General features: G+C 45.1%; 1 protein-coding gene across 2 annotated transcripts in view; it reads right to left on the bottom strand.

The window, feature by feature from the left end:
• The window catches only part of LOC119405251 (membrane-associated protein Hem), a 51,234-nt gene extending 31,648 nt beyond the window's left edge, over window positions 1-19,586 (bottom strand). For both annotated transcript variants that reach the window (XM_037672062.2, XM_037672063.2), the window contains exons 1-10: window positions 19,240-19,586; window positions 17,841-17,951; window positions 16,363-16,455; window positions 15,734-15,790; window positions 14,909-15,142; window positions 12,501-12,638; window positions 10,900-10,948; window positions 5,766-6,073; window positions 3,531-3,728; window positions 358-713 (exon numbers count right to left, since the gene is read on the bottom strand). In XM_037672062.2, the coding sequence (XP_037527990.1) occupies window positions 358-713; window positions 3,531-3,728; window positions 5,766-6,073; window positions 10,900-10,948; window positions 12,501-12,638; window positions 14,909-15,142; window positions 15,734-15,790; window positions 16,363-16,455; window positions 17,841-17,951; window positions 19,240-19,344 (1,649 nt within the window). In that variant the 5' untranslated portion in view covers window positions 19,345-19,586. The remainder of the gene's footprint in view (window positions 1-357; window positions 714-3,530; window positions 3,729-5,765; window positions 6,074-10,899; window positions 10,949-12,500; window positions 12,639-14,908; window positions 15,143-15,733; window positions 15,791-16,362; window positions 16,456-17,840; window positions 17,952-19,239) is intronic.
• Between the last annotated feature and the right edge of the window lie 1,025 nt (window positions 19,587-20,611).

Here is a 20,611-nt window from a genome sequence, read left to right as displayed (position 1 = left end):
TGGTTGAAGCGAAAATCAGCTAGCACGACTGTTTTACACAGGTGAAGGGATGGCGCGCCGCAGTTCTTTGGACAGAGCTTACATGTTATCTTAATTTGTAACCGAGTACAGCGAGAACCTTGCATTAATACACTCAAACCTCATTATAACAGTCATATCTGCCACAAAGTTAACTTCGTTATATCCAAAAATTTGTTATAAATGTTTATTTGTAACACTGTATCTACAACAAGACCATTCTTCATTTACTTCGTTATAACCGATCATTCGTTATATCCGTGTTCGTTATATCTAGGTTTGAGTGTATGACCGCCGAAAACAGACAGCTCAGGTTGGACTGCAGAAAGATCATCTGACCAGAATATAGAGAGGTCGGAGGTCTCGACGAGGATCCGGTCGAGGTAGTCCACCATCTTGGTGTGGAACACAAGCGTGTTCATGAGCGAGGCCAGGTGCGGCCTCTCGCGCAGGCTCCACGCGTGGCGTTGCGCGCACGCGTGCAGCTGAAGACGGCACCAGTCGAGCCGCAGGCCGCGCAAGTCCGGCGGAGGGCTGTCGGTGTTGATGGGAGCCGTCAGGGCTCGCGCTTGTGAGCAGGCTGCTGATAACAATGCTGCGTCTTCTTCTGGAATGCCTGGAATGCCCTGCAGTGCCGCCTCGAGTGCTGGGGCATCAAATCCATTCAGGTACTGCACGTAGTACAGCTGCACTACCTGCGCATTCGTGTCGTGTGGATTAGTTAATGGAAACTTGAAGGATAACAAAAACACTTGAAAAACAGTCAAGGACCATACAGAGCGCATTGGAATAGAAAAGTATAGGCGTACATGAAGAGACTGGAAAACGGCAGGATGGGTCAGAGAACAAAAAAGGGTACTTGATATTCTAGGTTCCACCAAGAGAACAAATTAGACCTGTGCCGACCACATAATGCGCAGCAGAAGAAACTGGTGGTCAGTTGGAGCGGTGGAATGCACAATAAAAAATGGTAAACACAGCCGAGTTTGGCTGTGAATTAGTTGGGTGACGAAATAAAAAAATTCGCAGGCGTAAAATGTAATGGCGCGCGCAGTACAGGGTGAGGGTGATGATGATGACCATACTCTTGTGCATATGCTTCATCGCTAGATTTAGAGGAAGGAAAGAAAATATTGTTTTCCACTTAAAAGGAGCACGAGGCTACATATACACTGAAACGTCATTATAACGAAGTTACATCTTACACGAAAATACCTTCGTTATATCTGAAAATTCATTATAAATGTATATTTCTAACACTGTACATATCTATTGCAAGACTATTCTTCGCTTACTTTGTTATAACCGATATTTCGTTATATCAGTGTTTGTTATGTCGAGGTTTGAGTGTATACCATGGCGACATGAACAGCACGTGAAAAAAACACAAGGATGAGCTTGAATGAGCGGTGATCACGTGTGCTATCTTGCTCTCGTTTTCCATGTTCACGTTAATAAATTCCAGTTGGAAGTCAGCGCTAGTCCTCGTCGGTTACTCATCCTTGTGTGCTTCACGCACTGTTCACGTCGCCATGGAATACCAACTAGCCCGGTCACACACCTTGCTTGAGTGCCCAATATGGTGTTCTTGGAAAGAAAGCTTCCTATGTGAAGAGAAATTTGTCCCTGTTTGGGAATTGAACTCAAGACTTTCCAGGGCGGTCACTCTACCATCAGAACTTTCCAGGATACTCTACTGCATGGCAGAGTGACCGCCTCGAAAAGGAATCAATCGCGTTTCAGTCATCAAGCCAGGACAAATTTTTGTTCAGATTTCAAGCTTTCTTCCTGTGATTACGAAGCATTGTGTAGTATTTATCAACCCATGGCAAATCAAAGTTCTTTCACTCTACAGCCTGCTAACGCATTGCTTAGATGAAAATTGAACATGATGCACTGAGGCAAAACCTCTAGCATACAGAGTCGAGAAACACTGCACCCCACCCCCCCTACAAGGATTATTGGCCACCACCACTCAGAAAAATTTTTCGTTTTTTTCAGCAAGGTGGATTAATGGGTTAGTTTGTATGCATTCATCTTCAAAACTTACCGTATTTACCCGCATAATTTGCGCCCTCACTAAATTTGCGCGCCCCTAATATTTAGCCAGCTTTGCTAAAAAAAATATTTACTCGCATATTTTGCACTCCCCGCCCCGCTCGAGCCAGCTCGACGGCCCGCGCGCACGAGGAAACTTTGAACGGCCGCGCCCCCGCGGCCTTCACCGAGCAGGCGAGCGCAGTCATACACAAGACAGGCCGCGAGTGCGAAGTCCCTTCTTCCGATTACTTCGTTCTATTCTCCGGAAACCGCCGAGACCGTACCAACAGTACCCGAACACCCAAACCTCTTCACGGGTTGTCGGAACTGTTCGAACGTTCTCCCGCCGTGAGAATTCATGCACGCGACACGGCACGGACTACTTTCTGCATCGGAGGCGTGCGAGGGCCAGTCGCGCCAACATTTCCCCTCGCTGACCCTCCTCCTCTGCGTCCGCGCTGCAACGCAGCCTTCGTTGATATCGGAAGTTTAGGTTTCGCGATTAGCCCAGTTGCGTTTTCACTGTTCTCTTGCGCTGGGCTACAATAACTATTCGGCAAAATTCAAGCTCACTGTTATAGAATTTGCCTAAGGAAACGGGAACCGTGCCGCAGAAGAGTTCGCTTTTTAATACAAGACCGGGAAGGAGACCGTTCCGAGGATCGACCGAGGCATGGAAAGTTTCCTGCCGTTAAAGAATACCTTTTCAAATATGTGCGAGAGCTTAGGCCCACCGGTATCGCCGTGCTGTGGCACCTCGTTACTCCCAGCATTGTCGCGAAGAGCTTCAAGAAGACGCCTCAACGCACTCGACGGAACCAAGGACGATGCGCTTTGGGAGGGCGGTGACAGCGGCCGCGGCGATGATTCTCAGTCGGACTTCTCAACCAGTGATTCTGACTAGACCGTGCATGACCGAATCTGGCTGGTTAAAGTACGTGCTAATTCTGTTAAAAACCCTTCGTTCGCGCTATAATTTATTTTCTTCTTTAATGTATTATATCGCGCGCGTTAGGACTATATATTGTGCATTATTTCAGATGTGCTCGTGAAATCTCCGCGTAATTTGCGCACCCCCTTTTTGGATCTCCAAATTCGCGAAAAAAAGTGCGCAAATTATGCGAGTAAATACGGTACCTATTAAGAGCAACAACAAACCGGACACTAGAAACAACAGGACATGGCGCTTACTTGCAACTGAAGAGTTATCGTTCATGAGAATCTAACCACATGCAACTTAATTAGTCATCAGTAACATTACAGTAGTACGTAAAGATGATATTTAATAATAATTTGTGGGGTTTTATGTCCCAAAACCACAATATGATAATGAGAGACGCAGTAGTGGATGGCTCCGGACATTTTGACCACCTGGGGTTCTTCAACGAAATACGTAAAAGAGGTACCACAAACTTAATAAGAGCAGCCAACCGTACGAGTGTAAAACAAGCGTCGACATTTCTCACACGCACCTGGCTGTACTTGCGGAAGAGTCCGCGGAGTTCCTCCATGTGGAAGAGAAGCTCTGGGAGTTGCCGATCAAGCAGGTCTTCACCTTGGAGGCTCCGCGACCGCCCCGGAGCACGAGATGGCGGTCCCAGTTCATTGTGCCGGACGAGCCAGCACACTTCGTCACGTGCCAAAGAGAGCCCCATCAGTACATATAATGCCTGCACAGCAACGAGGCAAAGAGCGAAATTTTTATTGTGACCACAGTTACACTTTTCAATGACAAACAAAGTGTGAAGTGACACATGAAATTTGAAAATTTCTAGTTTTAATCGTTTTAATATGAAAATTTGTCCAGTTTCAACTACACCTGTGCGAATAGCAAAATTTTGAACGCGAAGCGAATTCGAATAATAAAAATTGAGTGCGAATCGAATCGAATAATTTTTGAATATTTCTCAAATATTTTTCGAATACTTCGAAGTGAAATTACAGAAAAAAGTTGCACAGAATCCTTAAGTATGTTCTTACGAGACAGGAACCATGTTTGTGACAAGTCACAAACATGGTCAATGAACAGATTTATTCCTAAGGAGGGATGCGGCTTTTGTATCACTAAAAATATCAAAAAAATCTATTTTCGCAAATCGCATCTTCAGTTTCTGTAACCCTTTTTCTGATTCCAAAATATCGTCATTCAAAACTGCGTACAAGTGCGGTAAAAATTTGTTGTGCTTGTTGAGGTGGCGAAAATTATTGCAGAAATCGCAAAAAAAAAGAAAACTGCGTTTAAAAAAATTATAGCTCTGCAATGGCGCAACCGGGCACCGCCATCTTGGGCTCGTTGGAAAGAGCATTTCTCAGTCTTCAAATTTCCCGCTTCAGCTAGGTCCTCCTTTCAGAAAAAAGCGTACAAAAAGCAAATGTTTGAAGTTCATTCCGAGGCCTTCGATTAGCTGCGTCCGCCATGTTGCTCCAGCATGCCTTGCCATTGGTCCGATCCTCGCTCCGGGAGAGCGTTGTCTGCTGCTTGCACATTGCAAGGTCACGGCTGTCGAAAATAGCGCTACTTAGTGACGTGTTCACACTCGTTCTGTGTTCACAGGTCGACGATCATTTAGAATATAATTACGCTTTAGTTTGACAGCTGCTAGCGGAAGCTCAAGCATCAGATCACGATAGTACGCCGCGCCCGTCGCTAACATCGAAGACATGCATCTTGGATCGACTGTTCTGCTTATCAGCATTTCGCCCCTCGTGATGAAGACCATTGCAAGACGACTCTTCGTACTCGCAATCGAGCATGATGTACTTTGAAACATCAGGCACCGTGGCCATGCATATCACGACCGAGCTTACTGCTTGGAGTCGTCGCTAGGCCTAACTCCACTCACGACGCTGATGTACGAGACGAATCCAAACTCTGCGGGCAAGAACATCGCACTAGCAGACAAGCGAAAGCGAAAACCCGCAATGTGTTTCGTCGCAAGCAACGAATCGCATAGCCCGCTGGCTCCTCGGAGCCGTGGACAGGCATTTTACGAATCGGCAGCAGACCCTCTGGCAAGCTCGTCGTGCATCGACCGCTCGGAGCACGGGTAGAAGCAGCTAGCAGTTTCGCACGTCGGCGCCCCAAAACTCAAGACAAAGCACGCTGCACGCCGATTTATTGTTTTTATAATTATTTTCCTTTATTATAAACAGTTATATTTATTTTGCGGAAATTCGAATACTTCGAATAGTAAAATTTCGGTGTGAATCGAATCGAATAGCAAACACTATTCAAAAAATATTCGAGTTCGAATATTCGTGCACCCCTAGTTTTAACTGCTTGCTCAATTGTGTACATATTCTCGCAGTGGTGTTAATATATTGCGCAAAATACTGCGCCGATTCCTGAAGATCACCAACAAGCCCAATGCCGTGTCATTTTAGAATACAGTAAAACAACGCTACCAGAGGCACTCAAGGGGCCCAGGAAACATGTCTCTAGTAACCAAGGTCTCTTCTAACCAAAGAAACACTGAGGACGGCGTGGCGGAAATCCAACTCAATGATATTCCGTCAGATTATAAGAGCATAACGATAGAAATTTCAGTGCAATTTGCAGAGTTGTAACCATTCAAGGAATGACACCCGGTTGCGGAACAGAACAGAGTCGAACCAAGGGATTTAATATTGCAGCACATACCAGCTGGTCGTACATACTGCACTTCTTGCACCTGTACAAGGTAATGTCACAGCTCACGAACTCTCACCTTTGGTCCCAGCAGACCGGGCTGTTCGGCCAGCACGAGGGCGAGCTCCTTGAGGGCCGAGCGGAGGAACTTGCGCCGCTCGCGGTGGACGAGGGGCGCCGACTGCACGGCCTGGCCGAGGGCCTCCTTGACCTCGGAGGCGCGCTTGCCGTGGCCCTTGAGGCCCTCGAAGAACTGCTGCGCGTACGGGTGCACGGCCAGCAGCTCGTCGCGAAACAGCGTGAGGGCCCAGCCGTTGGACAGGGCCTGGAGGAACAGCGCCTGGGCGGGGGGCTGCTGCAGGTACGGGTGAAGCAGCAGGAACCCCACTGCGCAGGAACAGAGCCATCAGCACCAAAACTTTCAATAAGCTGAGTTTATACTTTTTAAAGTTTATAGAAGTGTGGTTCATTGGGCTAGTTGGTCAAACATTTCTAAATGGGAAAAACAGCATGAAGGAGATTTAACACAAGCGAAGGGACACACAGGACGAGAGCCGACTAACTAAGGCTTCATTGCTTCAACGCTATATAAAGGAAAATTGGCAGGAAGACAACAGCACGTAAAATCAAGTCGCACCTTGATTATAATCCCCCCCCTTTTTTTAAACATACATTTCTCTCCTAGTAAGTTGTACTCACTTAGCCGCACGCTTCTGTGCTACCCTGTGTACTAGGGGTCAGGGCCCTCAGGCTATTCTCACACCCTTTACCTGTCCTTCTTGTAACTTTTTTTCTTGTTGCAGAATAAAATTTAAATTTCAATTTTGTGGGGGCCCTTCACCCCTTGTAAAGTTATTTGTGCCTCATGGTACACGCGCGTCTGGCGTATTAGTCGCAGTTAGGTTTAACAGCCACCGAGCAAGAGGTGGCGCTGTGCTTGCTCGGGTTAGGGTTAGTGCGCTGGTGCCAGCAGCGCCGCCTGGTGGGAGAGGTTCGGCCGGCGCACAGAAAACAGCAGCGAGGCTCTTTGGGGTTTGGCAACGTGTGTGGACGGATGGCTCTTGGCAGAGTCCGTGTGTACGATTCCACGAGTCGGGTGCACGGGCCCTTGTGGCGAGTCGGACATCGGCGACACCGCATGCGTGCACTGCATGTGTTATGTTTTCTGTGCAATTTATTTGCATTGTATAAGGTTACTTAGCAAGTTACTAGTTATGTATTTGATTAGGCTGGCGAGCTCGTTGTTGTAAAAGTGTTTATTAAATGTAGACGTGTTTGTTGCCTGACGGCATGAACTGTCTCCGTATGTTCCGTGAGCGGCTCATCTTCAGACCCCACATATTCAAAATGAGAACTTACAGTATAAGGACACGTAGTGGGCTCGTAAAAATAGGCAACCACTAGGCCCGGCTGACAAAAACCAACATGTTCTATATACTGGCGTGCATGGCCCGAGCATGACGCAAGAATGCAGCCAAGCGGATTTAAACTCGAGGAAGACAGAGGAGCCACCATACAGGGCACCAGTCATTATCTGTAGGTCAAAGGTTAATATCTGGGGTTTTATGTGCCAAAACCATAATATCATTATGAGGCGCTTGGTTGTGGAGTGCTCTGGAAATTTTGACCATCTGGTGTCATGCATAGTACATGTGCTTCTAGCATTCTGCATCACCAGAATGTGACCGCCGCAGCTGGGATGGATCGAACCCGCGACCTTCGGATCAGCAGACAAGCACAGTAAACACTGTACTACCGATGCGGATGTAGGTTGAAGGAAAAAAAAAATGGCAAAACTTAGGAGGCTAACAAACAAAGCTTGAAGATATGCTGCCATTTCCCGAACAGCGGAAGAGAAAAAATGTTTAGTGGCACAAGTCAGCGAAAAAAGAGGAACTCTTTCTTCACACGAGGCAGGTGGCCACCTCTGTCCCCGTAGCCTTTGGCCCTTGTTGCTTTTCTAGACTGCTTCACCAGCTTGCACTGGTCCTTCAGGTCCATGGCTGCTAGCACAGTCTCCAGCAATTCTTTATAGTCTATTTTAGGCTTGTGCGAATATTCAAGCACTTCAAGTATTCGAACAAATATTAAAGTACATATTCGAATTTGCTTTGAAACAAATTTAAATTATTCTAAATTTCGAAGTATTCAAAATGTACAAATAGACATGTATAAACAGCATGTAACCCCCTATAAAGGTGGTTTCACTGCAGTTGAGGGGTGCTATACCGTGAATACACCTATCCAAAGAAAATCTGCACTGCCGCGAAGCCTCACTTCACGGTTAAATGAACATATTACTCTCACATCAATTCATAATTTTTTAAAGTTTAAGAGCTCGTTATATCGGCTTATATGCTCCAAGTATAGTAAATTTTAAAATGTAACTTATTTTGTAGGTTATCAATTGCATTCTACCAAAAGTCAAATCCTGCTACTATTCAAAGTTGCTTCCAATTCCTATGAATAAAAAAGAATGACATTTGCACATTCTTTGTTTCAATAAAAAAAATATATATATTGTGCAGGTCAGTTGGGTCACGACAAATATGCTCATTTTTCTTTACAATATATACTAATTCGAATTCGATTCAAAATTATTCGACCAAATCACTAATCACTTTGAACCTAAAATTTACTATTCGCACAAGCCTAGTCTTTTTCAATGTCATGTCCTCGGTTCTTCTTTTTATGTCTTTTTTTTTCTCGACTGTCGCATTCTGCATAATTAGCACACCCAGTCACCACGTGTCCGTTGCCCCACAGTACAGGCAATAGTATGAGAAATGGGTTACATGCATTGTATTGGTTATAACGCAGTGTACGTAGGGGTTTCTTTGGAGATGCCTTAGAGCAGTGGTTCTCAAACAGGACCCATTTAAATAAAAGCAACGTACCTCACGCTGCGCTGCTGTGTTGTGACCCCTCCCAACTTTCCTTCTCTCACTGCAAGGGGTCCCTCATCTATTCCACCGGTTCACAAGGGTCCCCGAAAATTCATGGCTGAGAAACCCTGCCCTAGAGTGACTGTCTCTTCTCTGGCTAGAGTGCATTGAAGAATAAAAGATTTAGTGCCTTTTCTGAGGCATCTGTTTAAAAGAAAAGGGCATGAGGAAATGAAAAAGCAAACTGAAAAATAAAGATGAAATAGGACAAAGTGAGGGGAGAAGAACGTCGTAGGCATGACATGTACAGACACAAAAATGGCAGCATGGTAGTCGGTGATTAATGCTTTCATATAGCTCAAGTAGTCCATCAACAACTAAACTACTGTTCCTGCTAGCCTTTACAAGTTTTACTTCCTACATGTGGCATCAATGTAACACAAGAAAAGAGTGCCCGAATTCGTCATCATTAGTGACAACAACGCCCATGTAAGTATTTAATAGCACAATAGTAGCCAAATGCTCAGCGACACTGACATACAACGCCTATTAATTGCTGCCACATGTTTTAAGCTTGGCTTTTTTTTTTTTCTTAGAGCATCTGCGTTGTGAAGAAGGAGATTCATCTTGTGCCTTGACAGTAAACCTTTCAAAATGTACTTTCAAGCTGTCAAGTGTAAGTGATGACCCTTTGTGCGGTAACTGAAGCTTGCTTCTCTATCAAACCTAGTATTCTTACTATGAAACCTCATACATCTCCAGTACGATGTTCACTGATGCGCACAGTCAAATACAAAAGATTACGGGACTTGAATTTCATGTCAAATGCGAATTCCCGCTATGTAGAAGTATGATGCTTTTTTAAATTGAATTTAATTCCTGAGTCGTTAACAAAAGGTATTGAACATTGAACTTTAGAACTTTTAATTCAATGATATCGTGTCTAATAAGTTTCACATCATAAATCGATAAGTTTCATATCAATGAGCTTCGTGGGAACTCGAATTTTTTTGCAGTTCCATAAACTTGCAGTGGGTGGTACCACATTGGCTAACTTGTTACTCTGATGCACCTTAGTGTTTGCAAGGAACCAAGCAGGTCTAATTGTCAGAGCAGTAATCATTTTAATTTTTAATGTGACAGCTGTCATAAACCAAGAGGTGAATTTGCATACTCCTGTATGGGTCATGGTGACCGGTGCATAGCAATCTAACTTCATGGCAAAATAAGCAACGGCGCACTGAAAACGTGACGGAAGACATGATCACAACATAACACGTGAATGCAACAGAACGGCACGCTTCTGTTGTGTTCACGTCTTCCTTCCTTTTTCAGTGCACTGTCGCTTATTTGCCACTAATCAATACCAACTTGCCCACTTTTCCATCCATTTCAATGTAAGTGATTGGTTAAACCACGCGGTTAAATTACGAGGTGCCTTAGTGGGTAGGCTGTGAGTTACTGCATTTACCATTACTGTAACTCAGTCATTGGTAGCCAACTACAGAGGTATTTACACCTTCTGCTCCGTTTTTTTTGGACACAGAAAACACAGCGAAAATGTACAAATTGTCAGGTGGTCTGAAAGAAAAGAAAAACTGTAATGTTGAAATTGATTTCTTTATTTCCAAGTGCCGGCAGAGTGGACATTTTGTTTGCTGAATATTACAGACCGGCTTAGCTATACTGAAACACTGCCTTATCACAGCTGTGATAATCACAGCTGGTAATCACCCAGCTGTGATAATCACTGCCCTATCACAGCTGGTGGCAAAAGTTGCGGATTGGTCGGCTTGGTGCCAAGTGCGGTATACTGTAATGATAATACCACTGTCGACAAGACAACTGGCGACATCTAGTAGCAGTCTGCAGAAATTGACCGGTATGTGGATACGCACATGGTAGCAAAATTTACTGTTCTAAATTTTCGTACTCTGAAGTAAAGATGCAGGACTTGCACGGGTAAATATGAAAATTGCCACTCTCTAATATTTTTTTATGCACACAAAGAGCACTGATTGTGCCCTGAACTGAATGCAGTCACCACAGCCAAAGCAGGTTGAATCATGGACCATGTGCTTGGCAGCAGAACATCACACCACAGCCACTGAGGTTCAAAAAGCAAGTATTCAATTAAGAACTATGAACACGGAACAATATGCTGATGATGCGGCTCACACTAGTTACATTCCTCACAAATTGTACTGGAACAGATAGACAAAATGCAAGCAAATTGCTTGATTGCCCCAATTCAACATAAGCTTGATATCACTGACATCGAACACAAAGAAATAAATTTCATAGAAGAAAACCCCACTCTACACTCACATATAATCCAGCGCTCCATGGTCTCCAAGGAGAGGTATTCACAGGGCATCTGCGATGAAATAGAAGGTAAACCAGTTTTATCTTCCACAGGAAAAGCTATTTTTCGTTACAATCCTTTCTTTCCCCTTATTATTTTCCATGCTGTTCCTCAAAAAGGTTTAATCTTGCTCATCTAGTTATGAGCACATCTTTCTTTAAAGCCAACTCATTATGTTCACTCTAAGAATAGTTAGCATTCTTTTGAATGCATCTTTGTTCTACAACGATACTCTTCACCTGTCTCCTTTGCATTTCCTTTTTGAAATCTCAACACTTGCTGTTTTGCTTTCAAGAATGCGACTGTTCGTAATCTGGAGGTATGCAGGATTTAAGAAAGAAAAGGCATGTAATATAGACGACAATTACTGCTTTTGGTAAGATATGCCCAAAGCGTATAGTAAATGTTTTTAAGAGCTTCTGCCAACGTCATTGTGTGGTAAAAATAAATGTTTAGAGCTTGACACATCTTCTGCGGTTGCCCCGCCGATGAGAGCGCGAAGCGGCATCGTCGCGCATGGCGTGCTCGAAACCCCGGTGACGTGTAAGGCGAGAGCGAAGCGCTCGTTTGTGTGTACAGGTGTGCGTGAGGCAGGCAGGTCAGGCATACGCTCCTCGAGCCAACTTTCCTGCTGCCGCGGGCGCGTGTGTGGCCCCCCCCCCCTCTTCAAACCTCATCCAGCCATTCGCGGATGCCACCACGCTAACCGCGACGGCTTTCGTTAAAAAAAAGCAAAAATGAAAGAAAACGGCTTTTCACGTTGGCAGTGCCACTTTTCGGTGGTTGAAGTAGTCTCTGAACTGCGCTTCGTTAACGTGACACCAGGTGATGCCAATAAAAAAAAACCAAAAACCTTGCTCTGTGTCGCTACGCTTCGAGTTCGCGCAGCATATCTGGGGCCGTACCGCATATGGAGTTTGCTGCTCGTTTTCGACGCCGTGCGCGCGCATGGAGCAGCCCCTGACGACGTGCAGCTTTTGCGATATATTCTTAATTCCGACAACTGTGTCGTCACTACTGAAGAATGTCAGATTAGGTGCTGGTGGAAACTGTCCACGACCCCGGTGACAACGACGGACCTTCGGAGGTCGACTCGTCACTGTCGGCACATGCTTTGCTGTCTTGAGCCGCGCTGCGGGTGCGCGAGACCATGGCCTCAGAGCCATGGTCTCCGGCAACCCACCATCGTGTTGCCAGAGCCAATCTTGGAGGCCACGGCAAGAAGATGATGGAGCAGCATTGTATTGATGTCCTACGAACGTTCAGTATTGCCATCCCTCACAAGCAAGCAACAGAGCAAAATAACGCAATTTTTTGCCACTAAATAAATGTTTTGGGTGAGCTCTGCATTCAATTCCCCTTGTGCTTAATTTGTATGTTTATTATCCGAATTTTCGTGCTGAAACTGGATTCGTAGCGAAAACCTGTTTATAATGCCTTTTTTCGGGAATTTGTCAATTCCGTTATATCCAGGTTTAACTGTACCTCACCTTTAATGATAGTAAATGAGTGGTTGGCACGGTAGCACAGTTGCACTGGGTGGTAATTCTCAACAGGCACCTACCGTTTCTGTCTGTGCGGGCGTGAGCATCTGTGCGGGTGTCACCAGGAGGCTGAGCATTTGGCTCTTGCGCCACTCATCGGCTGTGAGGTTACGCCGTGGAAACACCTGTTGCAGTGACAGAAGGGCCTGGAAAAGGGTCTGCAAAGAAGAATAAAGTAAAACTGCCTTTAATACTCAAGAGAGTAACCCACCGCAAAAAACAGAAAGGGTGTCATCACAGGAAAGCTGTAACAGCGTACCAATAAGGACAGAAACTCCCTACTGGGAAATCATCAGATAGTAGTGTGTATTATCAGCGCTAGTTTTCCGTACGATAAGTACAGCAATACTGTACAGTAGCGGGTGGCACATAGCTATGCAAGTCTGCGAAGCCTGCGTTAGCTGCTCACATCATCTCATCACGTTACTATGTACTTCGAGATACATGCGTGGCTGGAACGTATGAAATCATGGTACGCTAACACAGAATGGAAATACCATAGCGTAAATGGTGGAGTATTACTGATAACTGCTAAAAGAACCTAGCACTTATTAAAGAAATCTGTCTGAAATTACACCACTGGTAAGGAAATGCACAGGTAGCAAATATTTGGTAACTGCAACAATAGCTGTGTTCATCTAGTTGAGCTATGCGCAACCAGGTGGTGCCACCATATGGGCCAATCAAGTTTATGCCTTCGGTCACAAGGTAGTAATTTGCAAACCCCAAGCAGTTTGGAACTCAAAAAACCTATTAATATCTGCTATATTTGGTATGAGTTCTATGTGTTGATCCAGACACAGGCTAAAAAGAAAAAGCAAGATTGCAGCCAGGTCTGTGTGAAAAAAAATAATAAAAAATAATAAATGCCAGCAAGGTGCCTATGTTGCGAAAGTGACGGACTGTTCATGAACGGAAGAGACTCCTTGCTGGCACGCGATGCTGCTCCACACAAACAAAGATGGAGTGTTTCACGCTGATCAAGAGAGAGAGAATCAACTTTATTGAGCCCAAATATTCGATGGTACGCGCAGGTACCAGACGGGGTGGTTCCCTATTCACGGGACCCATATGTCTCCAGCAACTCCTGGCCGCTGGCCGTCAGTGCGAGCTGAGTCGGCAGGGCGGGGCTGGACAACAAGGTCTCCCATCGCTCTGGGTCACGCTGATCAAGCCTGCATTGTTATGGTGCACGCTCCTCTAATGGTTTTAGAAAGTGTATCTATTTATGTTTGATGTAGAATTGCGGCGTTTAACAAGTCCCACTAAGCTATGCCTTTGCCTTTTGTAGCCTGATCCCCCTTTGCTTCCCCTAGGTCGCACATGTGCTGCAACTGCTCCATCACAACGAGCAAGTGCAAGTGCCTCACTACAATGTTATCAAGCTTCCGACATCACAAAATGGCAGTGCGTCTAGAGGCAGATGTACCTCGGCATCACTGTTTTAGCTGAGTGCTACATGTTTTGGACAAAAACAAAAAGTGGAGCACGGCAAGTGGCAGTGTGCCGTGAAAGACAGCTGGTGGTCTGACAGTGCAAAGGGCACTGTTGAGTATAGTGGTCGATGAGATTATGAAAAGTCGACTAGTGGTGAGTTCAGCTGATGCGAGTTAAATAACTTAAGATTTCTGCTAAAAGGTTTGTGCTCTGGAGCGTACTTGCCGTAAAATGCCGAGCAAGCGGCCCCTCTACGGTGAAGGATACTCCGACCAAATTTGGAGGGGGGGTGCTTGCTCGGTTCGAGATTGCGGCGGGAGAGCCGCTAAAAATTAAAAAAGATGCCCATCCATGTTTTTAATGAAATGCTTTATTTATTTACTGTTTTTAATCCCCCTCGTCCCTGTCAAACCATTGAAGCAGCGACCAGCTTGAACAATATACGACCGACCACATGACAACGGAATTTCATAAACAACATCAGATGCGCATTCAGTATACTCATTCTTGTGGTTCTTTTTACACAAGCGATGCTCGTCTTGAGAAAAGAGTGGCCGCAGGGGAGGAGGGGGAGGGAAGGGCTTGCTCGGTCATTGGTGCTTATTTCAGATCTCCCGAAAAAGGGAGGGGGGCGCTTGCTCGGCATTTTATGGTAGGTAGAATCTTGTCACTGATAACAAGACTCCCCCTTCAGAATAGACCCATTTCATGATCAGCAAGTGCGCTTGCTGCACATTCACCCAAGTAATGGAGTGGAGCTTCGAGTGGAGAGCAGGTCCTAGTTGCATGTGCTAGGGCTCGTCTATTATGCGTGCTTATATAAAGAGAGCTGAGTCTGCATTTTCCCCATCACAGCACTGCGCTTGAACCCACTGTTTGCAGAAGTGGCTAGCTGCCATTAGTTGGGCTAACTGCATTGCAGAAAAGCTAGCTTTACAATTATGAAAAGGGGCTAGCTGCTGCCAATTGCAAGTGAAAATATCGGCGTCACCTTGGAATGTGGCACAAACTCGTCGGCGAGCTTCTTGAGAGGCGGGTCGTATTCGACGATGAGCTGGCCCAGGCGGGGAAAGCTGTTGTCGCTGTGGCCGTGAGTCATCTCATGGGCCGTGTTGAAGAGGCCCAGCACCGCCTTCCGGTCTTCCACGCGGGACAGGAGGATCATCAACGTCACGTATGCCGCCACAAGGTCCAGGTACGCTTTGGTTACGTCGAAGTTGAGTGTCTGCGCACGAAAAGGGCCGAGAGTTGGAACACGACGCGGCATCACGCTAGAGTGATGGAAAATCAGAGATTACAACTCTGTTTGCTTGTACACCGGGCTGTAATTTCTCATTACCGAGAAACACTGTTTGAGCACCCGTTGATGTTCCACCACTCACATTTCCGTCGCATGAAATTACAGTGCACTAGTAGCAGTAATTGTATAGTTCTAAAGAGATATGTCAGTGCACATTGTTTTCTTTTTGTCTCGGTGACATATTTTTCCTTGCATAAATTACCTTTGTTTACTATTGATAATTGCAACCCCTTATGTAACGTTCCACTAGGGCACACTATGATGAAACAATAGTTATGACGGTACGTTGGCTTGAATACAAATTCTGTGTTCCTTGAGTGAACTATCCTGCACATCTAATTACAGTTCCCTGAAGAAAAATGCACGAAGGCCAGCAAACTCAAATAATCGTGACAAGCAAAAGATAAACTTCTTCTGTAGCTGACTCGGCAAATATGAAAAAGCTCAACTGCATTCACAGTAAGCAGTACTTCTCGTCATGGGTGTAAGCAAACGATGCATCATAAAAGTACTCACGATGTCCAGATGAAGCTGGAAGGAGTCTATCGTGGTGAGCAGCTCATTGACATGATCCTGCAAAGGAAGTTTGTCAAATGGCAAGTTCAATCAACGCATCTATACCACATCTCACAAGCAACTTGTAGCACTGTCGAAAGTATGAAGTGTACAAGGCAATATTTTTGTACAGCAGATTATAGTTAGAGACAGAACTGTCTGATTTTCGTGGGAGTGTAGAATTTCAGCTTTGGATAGCGCACGATACATTGTGACGACACATAACATGTCAGGCCGTCACAAGCTGCACATTCAATACAGCAAGTTACTGTGGCATTTACCACTGCTAACCATGATTACATAGTAACATGGCAGTACCTATACAGACAAGACTTCACGCTTCGATCTGAACTGAAGCTTCTTACTCGCTGTTTGCCCCAATGACAAAAAGTACTTGACAATAAAAGCAGTCATCACATCTCTGCTGAGGGAAAAATACTAGGTATGTTCTGTCATTATCACTGAGGCCAAATGTTCGTTCTGATACTTCAAGACCTAGAGAACTGGCACTGAGCCACAGAAGTGGCTTGATTTCCCCCACGCGGATGGCATCAATCGCTGGTACCTCCAAACAATGAGTAGCTCCTTACCCTGAAGTCGAGGAGGTCGACGAATGTGTAGTAATAGAGTGACAGTGACTTCATGATGTCCTGGCGGATGTTGAACACTGTTGACAGCTGGGCCTGCAAACACGAAAGCAATCAGAAGCAGCAGGTGAATCACTTTACACCAGAAAGTTTATTGTGCACCAATGTGTAGTGATTGCCCTCTAGGAAACATGTCACAATATAAGTACCTGTGTCTTATACTCTCAAAGGGGTTTATCTTGGCCCAATCACATTACCTAGATGTGCAACTGTGCAATTAGTAAGCTAGGATACCTGCAATGTGCTCAAAGTTTGGCTTCTCTCACTGCAAGGCTCCTCACTTAAAGAACACTGGTTCACCCAATACTAGAGTATGGCTCTGCCTCATGGAAACGACACGAGAAATCTGATATCGACAAAATTCTCTCTGTCCCAAAGAAAGCTGTACACTTCGTTAGCCATTGCTATGGCAGATATTTTTCACCTAGTTCCTATCTTTACAGTCTTACACTTGCCGCTATCTCTTCCCGTCATCTTACTGAATGTCTGAAGTTTCTCCATGTTCTGATTAACTCTGCATGATTTCTTTTACTTAACAGCTACATGACATTTACATTCAGCCAACACCCTCATGGGTTGAATACGTCTTCTTTTCATCATCGCACTGAGTTTTTTGTCCACACTTTAGAGCTATGGAATGCTCTACCTAATCATTTTCGACCTCCATCACTCGCTCAATACCTTCTACACATCGCTAACCACTGATATCGATTGCATCTTGTTTTGTTTCCGCCATCTCTCTATTTTCTACTTCCAACTCGTACTATAGCCCTTCATGGCAGTATGATGAAATAAACAAAGAAATCAAAATTTTAAAATTTCTATGGCGAATAACAATCCTTTATTTAGGTAAATTGAAGGGTAAGGGGGAGGGGGGGTTCGAACCAGTTGACAATAATACAGCAGGACTAGATGCATGAAAGATGAGATGGGTATAGTGCTACTTTACATATCAAAGATGGGTGAACACAATATGCAAAAACTGTCAACAGGCCTAACAGTACATACTTGACAATGACTGCATCTCATTCAGTGCAAAACATTCTCATTCAGAGAGGGTTCAACTCCAACAGCAGTGCACTGACAGTTTTTTGGGCTTTGACTTTTCAGAGGTAACTCAACCAAGCCCCTTCTCTAAATGTCTTGGCAAGTGTAAAAGTCCACGCACGCATGCGTATACATCTCTGCATAGGTAAAGGAAGATGAGCAAACCAAGCCAAGAAGGCATGAGGTGGCTTTTATGCAAATCTTAATTTCACCAATCTATACATACGTATATCTAAAAGCCATCATGAGCCAACAAAGCCAGTTAGCCATAATGATGGCCATGCACACGTGGTGAATATGAAGAACAGGTATTGTGAATTGATGGTGTGTTTAACAAACAAGAAACGACAGTCTTTTCACACTGTAACACTTACACTGTTGCCCCTGATGTCAATGTTGGGGAAGCGCCGCACAACATGCTTGATGGCCGATTCGAGGTTTTTGTCGGAGAGGAACGACGGCTTCGACTTGGCGTCACCACAAGCCTGTTCGTAAAAGGAACCTGCGTCAGTGCACACATCTAGCATCACACAACAGATATGTGCTCATGCTGAAGCATCACAATATATTTTTGCAGCAAAATGCATGACTGCTCTCATGAAACAACAAAATGCTTCAAATTATTCCACGGAAACACTGACAGTGTATGGGAGATTGCATTGGCTAGCAGAAGCGTAGCCAGAAATTTTTTTCAGGGGCGGGTTCAACCATCCTTTTTTATGTTCGTGCGTGCGTTGTATGTGTGCGTGTATATTACACATGCAAAATTGAAAATTTTCGGGGTGGGGGGAGGGGGTGTTCAACCCCCCCCCCCCCAACGCCCCTGTAATGGCTAGCACCGGCGGTTGCAAATTACACCCCTTTTGAAAAGGGTGTACCCCTTTTAAAAGGGGTGTAAATCTAGAAATACACCCACGGTGAACAGGATGTGACTCTTTAAAAAAAAGGAGTTATTTTGTGCTAGGCGCCATGACACAGGCAAAAACGAAGCTGGGGTACACAACCTTCACCTTCAGTATTGGTAACACAGTGCATTGCAAAATTGTGGGTCTCCCTGAAGATTAAAAAATAAAACAAGTATGTGTTTGCTATCTGTTTGCTTACAGAAGCAGTGTTCCGAGTCGTTTTCTCTCTCCTTTAGGATTTTTTTTTCTTCTTTTCTGCTGCATACTGAATATACGAGACGTGAATGCTCACGAATGTTCAGAACGGCTTGCACGAAATACTTTTGCTTTTCGCGATAGTTTTTCACAATTGAAGCTCTAAATACTGTTTCCGTTTGTCGCTCTGCAAGTAACACTTATTCGAGCGAGGATTCCCATAACCCAAGCTGGGCCTGGCTGGTTTTTCAGCTCGGTGAGCTCACAAACGCCTTCCGTAGAGTCGGAAGCGCCTCTACTCGCGACAGGCAGCCAACGCCAATTTTCCGTTATCCGGACTTCGTTATCCGCAAACTGCTCATTAATAATCTAATTAAGGTAACGGCAAGCAAACCGACGATATCAGTTTCACGCGGGAGTGCACGATCGCGTCATGCGAAACCAGCACTTGGAGGGTTTCTGCGACAATTAGCGTTTGTAAACAATCAGTTGTAGACAGTCTCACGTCTAGGCAGCGATGTGGAAGTGAGTGAGCTTTATCGACAACAGTAGATGCATTTGAAAGGGACTCTAACATGCCGCCGTGACACACCCTGCCTACGGACTAAACTATCCGTCATCCGGGGTACACGCACGGACGAGGAAAAGTCCGGAGTTTTTTTTTTTTTTTTACCTTTTTGATGTTGTATATCCGCGTGAGCATTCCAACGCCTCGGTCGTTGAGGATGGTCAGCTTCTCGGCGATCCGCTGAGTAGTGACTTGAAGTGATCTGGCCATGTCGAACGCTCAGTCAGTCCTCCGCTTCACACCACAAACCGAGGGAACGGCCCAAGGCACGGACGCCGCACATAAACACACGCACGCACACACGCTACAGTGAACGGAAGAAACAAAAATAACTTTCACACGGCGGACAACTCACTTGACAAACATCGCGCGTCAGGGGCGCCCGCTTTGCTCGAGCAAAGTGGCACAAACACACGCAGGAACGTCCATGGCACGCTCAACACCAAGCGCGGCTAGCGAAGATGAGCAATACCGGAAGCGAGCGCACCCTACATTTTTCGCGTTACGGATGTCTATCCGGGATTCTCCGCATCATCGGAGTATGCTAATTTCGGACGCCACTGCGTTGTGGCGCTGCTAACAACATCTCTCATTTTTTTTAAATATTTCTTATTATCTTCAAATATCACAAAATAAAATACACTAAAATATATATTGTTTTTAAAATTGTAATCTACGGTAAATATTGGTTTAAAATAGGTACAAACATTGTATTTTTTTCACACCGTTGCTTGTTTTTTTTTTTTTGGTAGGTGCTGCCGGTGCTGCCGCTTAACAGCGTCCTTTAAAATAAATGTACACCGCGTTACTTTTTATTTGCGATGCTTTGTACTTTTGCGAAAAGTTCAACGTAATAGTACAATGTAGCAAGAAAAATAAAAACTGACTTGTTTTAAACAACAATTTTAGCATTATATTTTTTTAGTAAACTTGTAGTCTTTAAAATTAGCGTTTCATTAGTGTTGCTTTCGAATCTCCGAGGACAGCCATCTCTACCGTAGTTAATTTACTTACGCATGGAGATATGACTTACTACTGAAGTGTACATATATGAAGAGTGTGCCATCGATGGCGTGTTTCAACAAAAACGAGGAGGCTGCAGTGATGAATAGCGCAGAGGGCGCTGCCAGCTGAAAGAGTGCGGCCTTGGGTGCATGCACTGTCCGGCCCCGCCACGGTGGTCTAGTTATGGCGCTCGACTGCTGACCCGAAGGTCGCGGGATCGAATCCCGGCCGCGGTGGCTACATTTTCGATGGAGGCGAATATGTTTGAGACCGGTACGGCGTCCTTCACAATCATATCGTGGTTTTGGGGCGATAACCCCAGATATTATATTGTATATAAGAGTTGCCCCCTGGTTCAAATATTTAGCGCAGGAGCGGTTACGCAGTAGTACGTAGTACTACAGGCCGGGATTGGGAACATTGGGAACGTTAACACTCTGCATAAACACGTCGTGACGCTTTCGGAAGGGCG

This window comes from Rhipicephalus sanguineus, chromosome 9 (assembly GCF_013339695.2).
Source record: "Rhipicephalus sanguineus isolate Rsan-2018 chromosome 9, BIME_Rsan_1.4, whole genome shotgun sequence".
NCBI lineage: Eukaryota > Metazoa > Arthropoda > Arachnida > Ixodida > Ixodidae > Rhipicephalus > Rhipicephalus sanguineus.
Note: the sequence above shows the minus strand (reverse complement) of the source record. Positions and strands in the feature narration are given on the sequence as shown.